This window comes from Eptesicus fuscus, chromosome 5 (assembly GCF_027574615.1).
Source record: "Eptesicus fuscus isolate TK198812 chromosome 5, DD_ASM_mEF_20220401, whole genome shotgun sequence".
Lineage (NCBI taxonomy): Eukaryota > Metazoa > Chordata > Mammalia > Chiroptera > Vespertilionidae > Eptesicus > Eptesicus fuscus.
In genome coordinates, this window is record NC_072477.1 from 63913114 (window position 1) to 63927932 (window position 14819).

At 42.9% G+C, this 14819-nt stretch overlaps 1 protein-coding gene across 1 annotated transcript in view; it reads right to left on the bottom strand.

Moving 5' to 3' along the window:
* Positions 1–14819, bottom strand: part of TUBGCP4 (tubulin gamma complex associated protein 4) — a 50698-nt gene that overhangs the window by 22232 nt on the left and 13647 nt on the right. The window contains exons 3-6 of the mRNA XM_054716296.1: positions 10229–10351; positions 9791–9844; positions 8801–8857; positions 158–237 (exon numbers count right to left, since the gene is read on the bottom strand). Coding sequence (XP_054572271.1) covers positions 158–237; positions 8801–8857; positions 9791–9844; positions 10229–10351 — 314 coding nt within the window. The remainder of the gene's footprint in view (positions 1–157; positions 238–8800; positions 8858–9790; positions 9845–10228; positions 10352–14819) is intronic.

The following is a 14819-nucleotide window of genomic DNA, read 5'->3' on the forward strand; positions in this document are numbered from 1 at the left end:
TCTGCTCATGGGTCTTTTCTATCCTGGTCAGCTAGTCATATCCTGGTCATACCTTTCTGCAGAGGGAAACCTGAGAAGACCTGAAAATAAAACCCATGCGGTCAAGTCACTTGACCACCCACCCCTGCCCCCAATCCCCAACTGAACCATGACTTACTTTTCTAGTGCACTTCGAACAGGAGGCAAACCTCCACAGCTGTGTTTGTATACTGTTTCCAGGATCTGACAACCATGAATCTGTGGAAAACACAGCCTTTTCAATCTGGATTCCATTTCAGCAGTTCATGCAGCACAAACTCATATTCTATATTCAATCCAGAGGGTATAATCGAGTAGAGAATGGGGATAACTTTGATCATAAGATCCAGGTATAGTTAGATTCTGACTACAATTCCAATGTGTGTGGGGTTTTCCCCACACCACCAAGCAATTCTCAGACACCAGCTGGGGTGTCCTACATTTTTACTTTATTCTGACTCTACCCTGAGATGGCATTAGACTCCACAGATTAAGGGCTCAGTCCCATAAGACCACCCTCCATTTCAGAAGCCCATCACAAGCCCAGGTTGTTGCTGTGCTTTTAACTGGCTATACATCAGAAGTTCCCATGACCCCCTCTCCTTGGGCTCAATGAATCTGCTAGAGTGCCTCACAGAGCTCAGGAAACCCAGTTATTCACTAGATTACAGGATATGAAAGGACCTTGATGTGAAAAATACCAGCTAGTCATATCCTTTTTACCAAGGATATGAAAGGACTAGAGGCCCGGTGCACGAAATTCGTGCACGGAGGGGGGTTGTCCCTCAGCCCAGCCTGTACCCTCTCCAATATGGGACCCCTCAAGGGATGTCTGACTGCCCGTTTAGGCCCGATCCCGCCTAAACGGGCAGTCAGACATCCTCTCACAATCCAGGACTGCTGGATCCCAACTGCTTGCCTGCCTGCCTCCCTGATTGCCCCTAACCGCTTCTGCCTGCCAGCCTGATCACCCCCTAACCACTCTGCTGCCAGCCTGTTTGCCCCCAACTTCCCTCCTCTGCCGGCCTGGTTACCCCTAACTGCCCTCTCCTGCAGGGTTGATAACCTCCAACTGCCCTCCCTTGCAGGCCTGGTCCTTCTCAACTGCCCTCCCTTGCAGGCCGGGTGCCTCCCAACTGCCCTCTCCTGCTGGCCATCTTGTGGTGGCCATCTTGTGTCCACATGGGGGCAGGATCTTTGACCATATGGGGGCAGCCATATTGTGTGTTGCAGTGATGATCAATCTGCATATTACTCTTTTATTAGATAGGATAGATGCCTGGTACAGGGGTGGGGGCCAGCTGGTTTGCCCTGAAGGGCATCCCGGATCAGGTGGGGGGTTCCCTTGGGGCGTGGGGTGGCCTGAGCGAGGGGCCTGTGGTGGTTTGCAGGCGGGCCATGCCCCCTGGTAACCCAAGCGGAGGCCCTGGTATCTGGAATTTATTTTCCTTCTACAATTGAAACTTTGTAGCCTGGAGCAGAGCCAAGCCTGGGGCTCCCTCCGAGGCCCGCAGCCATTTGTGTTGGGGTTATAATTGAAACTTTGTTGCCTTAAGTGGGTGGGCCCGGCCAGGGTGTGCAGAAAGCTTTGCTTCCCCTGTTGCTGGCGGCAACCCTGGCCTGCTCTCTCAAGCTCCATTCTGCCGCTATTTGTTTGAATTTGTTTACCTTCTATAATTGAAACTTTGTAGCTTGAGTGGAGGCTTAGGCCTGGCAAGGGCAGGCGGAAAGCTTGGCTTCCTCTGTTACCTAGGAAAACCTTGCTCTCTGTGGCTGTAGCCATCTTGGTTTGGGTTAATTTGCATGCTCGCTCTGATTGGATGGTGGGCGTGGCTTGTGGGTGTGGCTTGTGGGTGTGTCGGAGGTATGGTCAATTTGCATATTTGTCTATTATTAGATAGGATATGAGTCAATAGCCAGATGGAGATACATAGGATGAGGTTCCAAACAAAGGAGTGTCTGTCCCCAGGGAGTTTGGGCCCTGCATGGTGGCACGTGGAATCGTTCTGCTTCACCAACCTGGACGGTCTCAGAATCCTGTCCTTTTGGGTTTTTATGGAGGCTTCATCACACAGGCACCATTGATTAAATCATCAGGCACAGGTGACTGAGCTCAATTTCCAGGCTCTCCTCGCCCCCACTCCCCAAAGGTTGGGTGTGGGACTGAAAGTTCCAACTCTCTAATCACATGGTTGGTTCCCCTGGCAACCAGCCCGTATCCTTAAGTGCTGTGCAAAAGTCACCTCATTAACAACGCAGGTGAGCCTGTTCGAGTGGCCATTATCAACAAGACAAGCAAAAACAAGTGTTGGAGAGGTTGTGGAAAAAAGAGAACCCTCATTCACTGCTGGTGGGATTGTAGACTGGTACAACCACTATGGAAAGCAGTCTGGCGATTCCTCAAAAAATTAAAAATAGAGCTACCATATGACCCAGCAATCCCCTCTCCTGGGTGCATACCCGAAAAACTCGAAATCATGTATTTGCAAAGATATATGCACCCCTATTTTCACCACAGCATTATTTACAGTGGCCAAGACATGGAAACAACCCAAGTGCCCTGAAATAGAGGACTGGATAAAGAAGATGTGGTACATATACACATGGAATACTCTTCAGCCATAAGAAAGGATGACATAGTGCCATTTGCAACAACATGGATGGACCTTGAGAACATTATGCTAAGTGAAATAAGTTAATCAGAAAAAGCTAAGAACCATGTGATTTCATTCATATGTGGGATATAAAAGTGAAACTCATGAACACAAACAGCAGTGTGGTGGTTGCTAGAGGGGAGAGGGTGGGGAAAGAAGGGGATCTAATATAAGGTGAAAGGAGAAGTTTGACTTTGGGTGGTGGGCACACAGTGCAATATACAGATCTTATAACTTAGAAACCCACCCTGAAACCTATATGTTCATGTTGACCAATGACATCCCAATCAATCTATACTCATAATAGGGTAATCTATACTTATAATAGGGTAATATGCAAATTAGCCAGGACACCGTCACAGTAACGACTGACTGATCAGCAGGCCACGGGAGAAGGCAGAAGGGAGAAGGCAGAAGGGAGAAGGCGGTGCCGCGGGAGATGGTGAGAAGGCGGGTGCTGTGGGAGAAGGCAGCAGGGAGAAGGTGAGGAGGCCTGCGCTGCAGGAAAAGGGAGAATGTCAGCACCCTGTGAGAAGGGAGAAGGGAAAAGGTGGCAGATAGGCAGTTAGGGGGATCAGGCCAGGAGAGGAGCGCAGATAGGCAGTTAGGGGGATCAGGCCAGGAGGGGAGCGCAGATAGGCAGTTAGGGCGATCAGGCCAGGAGGGGAGTGCAGATAGGCAGTTAGGGGGATCAGGCCAGGAGAGGAGAGCAGATAGGCAGTTAGGGGGATCAGGCCAGGAGGGGAGAGCAGATAGGCAGTTAGGGCGATCAGGCCAGGAGGGGAGAGCAGTTAGAGGGATCAGGCCAGCAGGGGAGAGCAGTTAGGGCCATCAGGCTGGCAGGGGAGCAGTTAGGGGCATCAGACAGGCAGGGAGTCGTTAGGAGCCAGTGGTTCTGGATTGCATTGCGAGAGGGATCCTGTTGGAGAGTGTACAGGCCAGGCTGAGGGACACTCCCCCCCCCCTCCCCGTGCATGAATTTCGTGCACTGGCCCTCTAGTTTATTAATATTTTTTAAAAACCCACAAAAACAACCAACCTTTGCTCAATGGTTAGAGTGTTGGTCTGAAGACCAAAGGGTCAATTTCTGGTCAAGGGCGTGTACCTTGGTTGCAGTTTCCCAGGCCCTGGTAGGGGCATGTGCAGGAGGCAGCCAATCAATGTGTCTCTCTCACACCAAAGTTTCTCTCTCTCTCTCTCTTTCTCTCCTCCCCCTTCCTCCCTTCTACTTTCTCTAGAAATCAATAGAAAAAAATCTCCTCAGGTGAGGATTAAAAAAATATACAATTTAAAACAACAACTCAGGTGAGGTTGATAGGGGTTTCTTATGAATATCAAGACACCTTTAGGAGAAACCAAGATGGCGGCATAGGTAAACACCTAAGCTGCTGCCTCGCACAACAATTTCAAAACTACAACTAAAAGACAAAACATCTATCACCCAGAACCACGGGAAAGCTGGCTGAGTGGAAGTTCTACAACTAGAAGGAAAGAGAAAAGGGCATTGAGACGTGCACAAGCGCTGAAAAGCTGAGGTACGGAGGCGCGAGAATCGGGCTGGTGGTGGGCGACTGGGTGTGCTCCTTTTTTTCAACCCGAAGGGAGACAAGCTCCCGATCACTCTGAAATCCAGTTTATGGGGAGACGCTGGGGACCCAAACTCCTCTGGGGAGAAGCTGGACTGTTGGCCATCGGGTAGGAAAGTGAGGGTGACTTTCTTGCAGAGGTGCGCCCAGCAATCATTGTTTACTGCGCTGGGGCGCGGGACGCGGGGACTTGGAAACACAGAAATGCAGAGAAGGCTGACTGGCAACCATCACTGTTTGTCACACCCTAGCCTAGTGACGCCCTGAGACTCTGCCCCGCACAATCTACAAACCCACCCAAGCTCCATGCAGTGGCTTTTGCATATAAATGGCCTACCCTATTGCAGCTTAACCTAACAAACTGCAGCTCCGGTCAGACAGCTCCAAAACCTCCAAATCCCAAGCAAAGAGGAGAAAACTGTAGTTCTCACTGTAGCTCCTGTTGGGTGGCCTCAGACAGTAGCTGACCTGCACCCCATTGGAGATCCAGAAACTAGGGTATCTAGTGGTCGGTGTGAGACGACACCAGATTTCAACTACTCACATCCATAAGTGACACATTCAAGAGGCAGACTCAGTGAGCACCAAAGCCCCACTGAACCAAGTCCTACCCCATAAGCGTGTCTCTAGCGCAGGAGTTCTTCCATTATAGACACAGCGGGTCCTCACAGCCAATTGGCCTCCCAGTGACACCAACAACAATCAAGACTTAACTACAACAAAGCTGTACACACAGTCCACAAAGGGGTGCACCAAGAGTGTCCACCTCAGGTAACTGGGAGGCCGACCCACTGGTCCATATAGGACACATAGCACACAAAGCCACCCTACCAACTCAGGGAAGCAGCGAAAATGCAGAGACAAAGAAACAGATCACAAACGAAAGAAATAGAGGAAAACAAACGACTGGATATAGAGTTCAAAACCACGGTTATAAGGTTTTTCAAGAATTTCCTAGAAAAGGCCAATAAATTTAATGAGACCCTCAAGGATATGAAAAAGGACCAACTAGAAATTAAACATACACTGACTGAAATAAAAAATATTACACAGAGACCCAACAGCAGACTAGAGGAACGCAAGAATCAAGTCAAAGGTTTGAAATACAAAGAAGCAAAAAACACCCAACTGGAAAAGCAAAAAGCAAAAAGAATCCAAAAAGTTGAAGATAGTGTAAGAAGCCTCTGGGACAACTTCAAGTGTACCAACATCAGAATAATGTGGGTGCCAGAAGAAGAGAGAGAGGAAGATACTGAAAACCTATTTGAAGAAATAATGACTGAAAACTTCCCCCACCTGGTGAAAGAAATAGGCTTACAAGTTCAGGAAGCGCACAGAACCCCAAACAAAAGGAATCCAAACAGGACCACACCAAGACACATCATAATTAAAATGCCAAGAGCAAAAGACAAAGAGAGAATCTTAAAAGCAGCAAGAGAAAAACAGTTAATTACCTACAAGGGAGCACCCATACGATTGTCAGCTGATTTCTCAACAGAAACTATGCAGGCCAGACGGGAGTGGCAAGAAATATTCAAAGTGATGAATAGCAAGATCCTACAACCAAGATTACTCTACCCAGCAAAGCTATCATTCAGAATTGAAGGTCAGATAAAGAGCTTCACAGATAAGAAAAAGCTAAAGGAGTTCATCACCGCCAAACCAGTATTATATGAAATGCTGAATGGTATTCTTTAAGAAGAGGAAGAAGAAGAAAAAAGTAAAGATAAAATTATGAACAACAAATACATATCTATCAACAAGTGAATCTAAAAATCAAGTGAATTAAAAATCAGATGAACAGAATAAACTGGTGAATATAATAGAATCAGGGGCATAGAATGGGAGTGGATTGATAATTCTCAGGGGGAAAAGAGTATAGGGGGGTACGTGAAGAAACTGGACTAAAATCGTACACCTATGGATGAGGACAGTGGTGGGGAGGTAAGGGCAGAGGGTGGGGTGGGAACTGGGTGGAGGGGAGCTATGGGGGGGAAAAAGGTGAAACAATTGTAATAATATGGACAATAAAGATTTATTAAATTAAAAAAAAAAGGCACCTTTATCACTTAGGAAATTTCAAGGGTTTTAGGAGCTTTGTGCCACAAACTGTGGAGAGCGGCTACAGCATTTGGACAGGTTCAAGCCTTGGACTAATGAGAAGGTATGGTCCTCTCATGGCAAAGCCACGTGCAAGTCCCAGCTTGGAGGGCAAAGCCCTCCCAGCACAATTATAGCCAAAGGCTGTAGTTGTAAGCTTTACCTTATGGTCTGAACCTGTGGTCCCACGTGGCTAAGTAATATAGGCTGTGGGAGGTGCAGCAAGTGCTACCAAAACAAAGCTTGATAGAGTTCAGGTACATACTGTATTTTCCGGCGTATAAGATGACTTTTTAACCCAGGAAAATCTTCTATACACCCAGTCATCTTATACGCTGCAAAATACGGTATAATTGAGTAGATTCGAAACCCAGGAGAACATTGTAAATATCTTGACCATGCCCTTACTTTGCCTCGTGGAATCTGGCTATAAAATAAAGACTCAGCTTGCAGGTTGTGGCACTGTCTCTCCATCCAAGAGCAATGTCCCACCTAGCCCCAGCTTTATTCTCTTGTCTGTCTTCTTTAATCCTTCACTCCCCCTGTCCCCCCAGGTTCCCCCCTGGCTGTGCTGAGCACGGCACAACAAACAATATGAAGACCAAATATGTATTTCTTATTATAAATCAGAATATCATAATAGTTATTCTCGAAGTATGGATTTTACAGCCTCCCTACCCCTCTCCATTTGGCCGCACCTCAAGGAGCAGCAGCATCGCCTAGGAACTTACAAGAAATGCAAATTCTTGGGCTCTACTCCAGGCCTCCTGAATCAGACTCTCTGGGGTAGGGCCCAGCAACCTGGTTTTAACAATTTGCTTCAGGTGATTATAATGCACAATGAATTTTGAGAAGTACTGCACTAGAGAAACCAGAAACATTTAGTTGAAATTCCAAGCAAAGAGGTTAAGAAATCTCTTTCAGATTAAGGCCTAATTTATACTACTTATAAAGTATACACTTTTCTAAAAATCTGCTCCCTCTTTCTATGCCCTCTGGCTTTCTCTTAAAAAAACAAAACTGCTTTATTGATGAATAATTTACATAACATAATATTCACCCATTTTAAGTATACTATTCAACAATTTTTAGTAAATTTAGAGCATTGTGCAACCAATAACCATAATCCACTTTCATAACATTTCCATCATTCTAAAAGGATCCCTTTTGCTTGTCTGCAATCATCCCATCTCACCTCCAGCCCATGTTCTTGACCACCTCCATTTTTCACTGGGTAGAGCCATAGCACACTAGCTTCTCTACCACCCCCCTAGCAGGAAGGAAGGTTCGCCCATCTGCAATCCCTCTGCTCATTTTCCACTCTCCTTCCTGTGGCCAATGGAAGCTGGAAGTCAACTGAAATGTGCAGCTAGACATGGAATCCTTACACTAAATCCAGGCACTGAGAAGGTGCCCTCCAATTTGGGAGATAGATTAGTAGAGTGCAGAAGGTCATAATCTTTGGAGTCAGACAGATGTGGGCTTATAGTCCAGCTCTACCATTTCCTACCATCTGTGTGACCCCAGACAGTTCCTTAACCTATTTGACCCCTTAGAGGACTGAATGTATGTAAAGTACTTAGCACAGTGCCTGGTACACAGCAAGTGCACAATAAAAGCTTGATGGTATATGATGAGGGCAATCAGCTTTGAAAGACCAAAGAGCACCTCCCCTACTGGCTTTGCTAGCACAGAGTGAATGCAGCAAAATATAAATTTCTGTACTCACAAGGTGAAAAAATGAAGTAGAAACTGGGCAAATTAACTGGCTAACTAGTTATATTCACCAAGGTGAGCACTCCTAATAAGACAAGGCACAAATATAACAGCTTAAAAACATGAATGAGCTAAATAAACACATTTAATCCATTTGTAAATTCTTCTAATGTGAAATCTCTTTAGAATTATTGATGTTGCCTAAAAAAGACATTCTCCTGACATTGGGAACCCTAACTTTTCAGTGCACTTGATGAAAACTTGTGATAAGAATAGGCTTATTTAATAAGTAATAAGCATGTGGGTTTTACCCAATGGCCTAATTTTCATAAAACTGCCAACACCCTAACAAGAAACTATTGCCTTCTTTTTTTCTAAGAATTAACTTTTAGCTTCTCCTTAACAACAATTTTAAATCCTTAGTGCAAAAAGCTCCCACCTCCAAATATTCATAGCATTATTCTCTTATTCAACAGCATTCTTGAGTATGTCTATTAACATTTTCCCCACGTCTGGACCAGAAGGTACTTAGGGGTAAGATCATATTTTATTTTTGCATTCCTGACACTTAGCATAATACCCAAGCAGATATTGTTACATACATACATACATACATACATACATACTACTAAAATCTAGAGTCTTCAAAAAAGAATGTAAGGCAAAATTAATTAAGAATATTTACTTGGTGCTTACTGGAGCAAAAGGAAAAAGAATAGTTCTCACCTTTTGACTTTTAATTTGTTCGACTACAACCATCACAGAGGGAAAAAGGAGTTGGAACTGCAAAGTAGAGAATAATTAGGCGGGTTTATAATCAAATACAAGGAAAAAAATTACTTCAGGAAATGCTTTTGTTTCTAAATAATCCCACTTAACAAAGATGGCAATACCATAGAGCAGCCAGGATCCAATATCTTTTTTATTTTTTATATTTTTGTTAATCCTCACCCAAGGATATTTTTCCATTGACTTTTAGAGAGAGTGGAAGGGAGGGGAGAGACAGAAAGAAACATCGATACATTGATTGCCTACTGCATGCGCCCCAGCAAGGGCCGGGATTGAGCCTGCAACCAATTTAAGGAAATCTAATCTGGGACCTTTCAGTCCCCAGGCTGATGCTCTATCCACTGAGCCAAACTGGCTAGGGCAAGATCCAATATCTTAAGGCAACTTGATATGGGGTTGGTGGCAGATAGAAAGAGAATGGCAGATAGAAGCAATTTCTATTTCTGAGACTAGCAAAACTGTTAATATTGAGGTCAATTTAGAGCATTAATATCAGACATTAAGTTTTAACTAAATTTGGAGCTTGATTTCAAGCAGTTCTGATCTAGGAAAGCATACAAAATATAAAATGTTGGGCTATTTTAATCCAGAAGGAAAAAAGTTCTCAAAAGCCCTAACCGATTTGGCTCAGTGGATAGAGCGTCGGCCTGTGGACTGAAGGGTCCTAGTTTCGATTCCGGTCAAGGGCATGTACCTTGGTTTCGGGCACATCCCCAGTAGGGGGTGTGCAGGAGGCAGCTGAATCGATGTTTCTCTCTCATCGATGTTTCTAACTCTCTATCCCTCTCCCTTCCTCTCTGTAAAAAAAAAAAAAATAAAAATCAATAAAAAATATATTTTTTAAAAAGTTCTCAAAAAATTTCACAAGTTGAATTATTTTAACAATATCAACAGATTCAAAGGCATTTTGTTATTTGAGCAGCATACCTGATCTAAGGAGTAATTGACATGTGATATGGAGAGATGAGGGTCAGCCAGGAACTGCAACAAGAAACACTGTAATTAGAGCTCCATACAAAATATCTCAAATCTCTTTGACCTATGAAAACTAGAATGAAATCTAAGAATGGGCTTAGTGTTAGTTATAGGCTATTGAGAATTGATGCTTTATAGAAGATTATTAATTCTGATTTTCAGGTGATAATAAAATCAAAGCTAGGGCTCTTCTTACTCAGGAACCTTTGCCATGAGCTGCACGCCACTTTGATCATGGCTTGGACAATCACGGAGAATACACTGTACTCCCCAGCCATGTAGAAAATAGCTTACTCCTGACCACCTGACCATATCAAAAGGCATTTCAAATTCATAAACATGCCCTAATCTTCTGTCCCAGAGGCGTTGTTCCCATATCTCCTCTCTTACCTCTTGTTCCAAATCAAGCAGTGCTTGTCGATAAGGCTGCAAAACAGAGTCCAGACCTGTGCAGAAGGCCCTGAGATAGATTCCATGTAACCCACCTTGCCCCTGCTGAGATGGATGGTGATCCTGAAATCAAACAAAGAGAAATCAACTCTCAACTCAGACCCTGAAACCCGAAGACATTACCCTTTATTAGTGGTATTGTGTTTGCTTAAGTAATTCCATGTCAGAGAAGTGCTTCAGCGAGAGGAAAGCCCAACTGAAGAGACAGATTTTGAGTTCTGACCTTTTAAAATGTGGTATTTTAATTTTCTAAGCAGCCCAGATGTTACAACCAAGTGGTACTCTATATTGTTAGTGGAGATTTTTCTATAACTCAATTTTAATCTTATAAATTCCAGCTTAAGTCCTTTTGGTGGTTTACCACTGTCCAGAATATTTAAACTCCCCTACATGGCATGCAATGACTTCTGCATTCTGGCCCTTACCTCTCTGCAAAATTATTTTACTGTGTGTGTTAAACTTCACATCCTCATTTCCAAACTACCCACAGGTCACCAAATGTGCCTTGCTTCTATTTCTTAGTCCTGTGAATTTGGATGTGTTCTACTTATAACTGTGTATTCATCTTTTTTCTTTCTTTTTGTTAATCATCACCAGAGGATATTTTTTCCATTGATTTTTAGAGATTGTAGAAGGGAAAGTGAGAGAGAGAGGGGGGGTGGGGGCGGGGGAGATTGCTTCCCATATGCACCCCTGGTCGGGGCTAGGGATCAAACCTCCAAGTTAGGTACATGCCCTTGATTGGGAATTGAACCCTTCAGTGTGCAGGCTGACACTCTAACCACTGAGCACACTGGCCAGGACTGTATACTCATCTTTGGGAAAATACCTACTCTTCCTACTGGATCCAACTCAAGCATCTCTTCTCTACAAAGCCATTCCTAACTCTCCCCAGGGAGTCAATAGCTTCCCCCTTTGTTGCTTTCATAGCATCTTTATTTAATGCTGGAATGGTACTTTTGTCACTAGACCAAAAGCTTCATGAAACAAGGTCCCACATTTTATTCATCTTTGTGTTTTAGCTCCTAGCACAGTTCTTTGAACACAGAGAGAAATACAGGGAGTCCCCAAAAATGTATACACACTCTGAATAATTATTAATTCCAATAGGTTAAATCTGAAAAGAAAGTAACATCAATTGAGCTATCAGCTGTTAAAATGTATATACATTTTTGGGGGACACCCTGTATTTACTGAATAAGCAAAATGATCTCAATCCTGTTCTAACATCCCTAGTATGGCAACTCATCTGAACATGAATCTGATAGTCAACATGGGGAGTTATAAGACTCACTAAGAGGCTATTTACAAATATGCTTGTCTTTCAGGAAATCTGCAATTTTTTGTAAGACCTTCTTCTATAGTTTTATATGAGAAATTGTGGTTAACAGTTGACTAGAGGTCACAATGACGAGCCTCTATGGCTATGTACTAATTTGGGTAATCGGACTCTGGTGGTGGTAGGTACAAGAGCAGAATTCGGCAACAAATGTGGTAGGAAACTCGGGCTCAGGGATTATAAGGTACAGTGTAGCCAGAGGATGCTGCAAAGGATACTAGTAGTTCCTGGATGTAAATGTTCACAGCTCTAAGAACAGCATTGGCACAGGGTGAAAGAGACCAGATTGGCTTGCAACCAGTCAATTTTGTTTTGATCTTGTGTCATTCCAGATAACTGAATGACTTCATTTATTACAAAATAAAAGAGAAAATGAGTATACTTTTCCAAAAAAAGACATACCACCACCATGTTTAGAACTGGGAAAGTAGGAATTCACATATCATATAAGATGAAACCCACATAGTCACACGAATATAGAACAGATTTTTTTTCTTTTAGGTGTTATATACAAAAAAATCAAATTCTTAATATTAATAATGTACAGCTATATTATATTCATAATATAATTAATATAATAGTCTTAATATAGTTAATGTGATATAATTAATATAATAGAATGCATATTAATATAGATACAGTTAATCTATATCAATATATGTATAGATTCCAACTTTGATAATTAAGTGTACTCTCTTAATATGATCTCAAAGCAAACTAGCATTGATTGGATTTTAAACTCATGTTTAGCTTATGTCTTTTCTCTGCAATAAATTCAGTTTAAGTGAACCAGAATCTCTGTCCCAGATTTGAAAACATAAGGCATTATCCTCCAAATCCTTTGCCCCACAGATTACCACCTGTGAACCCCTAGGAAAAAAGACATCTACAAGAAGGGCTCCTGGTGACTAAGTGGGCTCAAATTTAAAAAACAACAACAATAACAAAAATCAGAACCTAGCAGCCATTTCTGCACAAGGGCCTCACACAAACTGCACTTCCAAGGAAGCCTGAGCTAAACTGCCTACCTGCACTGTATTTCCGCCATTTGAGCCAGGGCTTACAAAAGGGTCCTGGAATCCTATTTCAACCAATAGAATTGAGGCTTTCCCTATCCAATCAGAGTCGCTCTATTCTGACCAATCAGGACAGTACCTTTTGGGCCAATCGAATTGTGAGGATTCAGAGCCGTCATTTGCATGAAGATGGACCATCAGGGACCAGGGTCAGGGACTTCTGTCCTTATAAGCCAGCTCCCCTCTGGCTCAGAGAGCATACTTTCTTTAAAGGGAGTTTTTTAAAAAAGTATTTATTAATTGACTGATTGATTATAGAGAGAAAGGAAGGGAAAGAGGGAAGGAGGGAGGGAGGGAGGGAAACATCCATTTGTTGCTCCACTTATTTATGCATTCATTGGTTGAGTCTTTTTTTTCCTCTGTGTTCCACAACTTTAAGAGGCTGAAATTTGAATTTCACACAATGTTATTCTTCTGTTGATTTTTTTTATTGTTTAAAGTATTACCTGTCTCCTTTTTTCCTCGATTAACCCCCCCACCACTCCCACCTCCGAGGTCAAGCCCCCATCACCCCAGTGTCTGTGTCCATTGGTTATGCTAATATGCATGCATGCAAGTCCTTTGGTTGATCTCTAACCCCCACCCCCACCCCCCCACCCCTTCCCCTGCCTTCTCCCTGAGGTTGGACAGTCTGCTCAGTGCCACCTTGTCTCTGGATCCATTTTTGTTCATCAGATTATGTTGATCATTATATCCCACATATGAGTGAGATCATGTGGTATTTATCTTTCTCCAGCTGGCTTATTTTGCTTAGCATAATGCTCTCCAGTTCCATCCATGCTGCTACAAATGGTAAAAGTTCCTTCTTTTTTATAGCAGCATAATATTCCATTGTGTAGATGTACCATAGTTTTTTGATCCAGTCATCTGTTGATGGGCACTTAGGCTGTTTCCAAATCTTAGCTATGGTAAATTGTGCTGCTATGAACATAGTGGTGCATATATCCTTTCTGACTGGTGTTTCTGATTTCTTAGGACATATTCCTAGGAGTGGGATTACCAGGCCAAATGGGAGTTCTATTTTTAGTTTTTTGAGGAAACTCCATACTATTCTTCACAGTGGCTGCACCAGTCTGCATTCCCATCAGCAGTGCACGAGGGTTCCTTTTTCTCCGCATCCTTGCCAACACTTGTCGTTTGTTGATTTGTTGATAATAGCCATTCTGACAGGTGTGAGATGGTACCACATTGTCGTTTTGATTTGCATCTCTCGAATAATAAGTGACTTTGACCATGTTTTCATGTGTCTCTTGGCCTTCCTTCTGTCTTCTTTCAAAAAGATTCTATTTAGGTCCATTGCCCATTTTTTTATTGGATCATTTATCTTCCTTTTATTAAATTGTATAAGTTGCCTAGAGATGTTGGAGTTTAAACCTTTATCAGTGATAACATTTGCAAATATGTTCTCCCATACAGTGGGCTTTCTTGTTGTTTTGTTGATGGTTTCTTTTGCTGTGAAAAAGCTTTTTATTTTGATGTAGTCCCATTTTCTCCCTAGTTTCCATTGCCCTAGGAGCTGTATTGGTAAAGATATTGCTACAACATATGTCTGATATTTTGCTGCCTATGGAGTCTTCTAAGATTTTTATGGTTTCCCGTCCTACGTTTAAGTCCTTTATCCATTTTGAGTTTATTTTTGTGTATGGTGTAAGTTGGTCATCTAGTTTCATTTTGTTTGCATGTATCTGACCAATTTTCCCAGCACCATTTATTGAAGAGACTGTCTTGACTCCATTTTATGCTCTTGCCTTCTTTGTCAAATATTAATTGAGCATAATGGTTTGGGTCAATTTCTGGGTTCTCTGTTCTGTTCCATTGGTCTGTATGTCTGTTCTTGTGCCAGTACCAGGCAATTTTGAGAACTGTGGCTTTGTAATATAGCTTGATATCTGGTATTACGATCCCTCCAACTTTGGTCTTCTTTCTCAGGATTGCTGCGGCTATTCGTTTTGTTTTGTTTTGTTTGTGTGTGTGTGTGTGTGTGTGTGTGTTTTATTGTGTGTGTGTGTGTGTGTGTGTGTGTGTGTGTTTTATTCCATATGAATTTTTGGAGAGTTTGTTCTAGGTCTGTGAAATATGCTGTTGGTATTTTAATGGGGATTGCATTAAATCTATA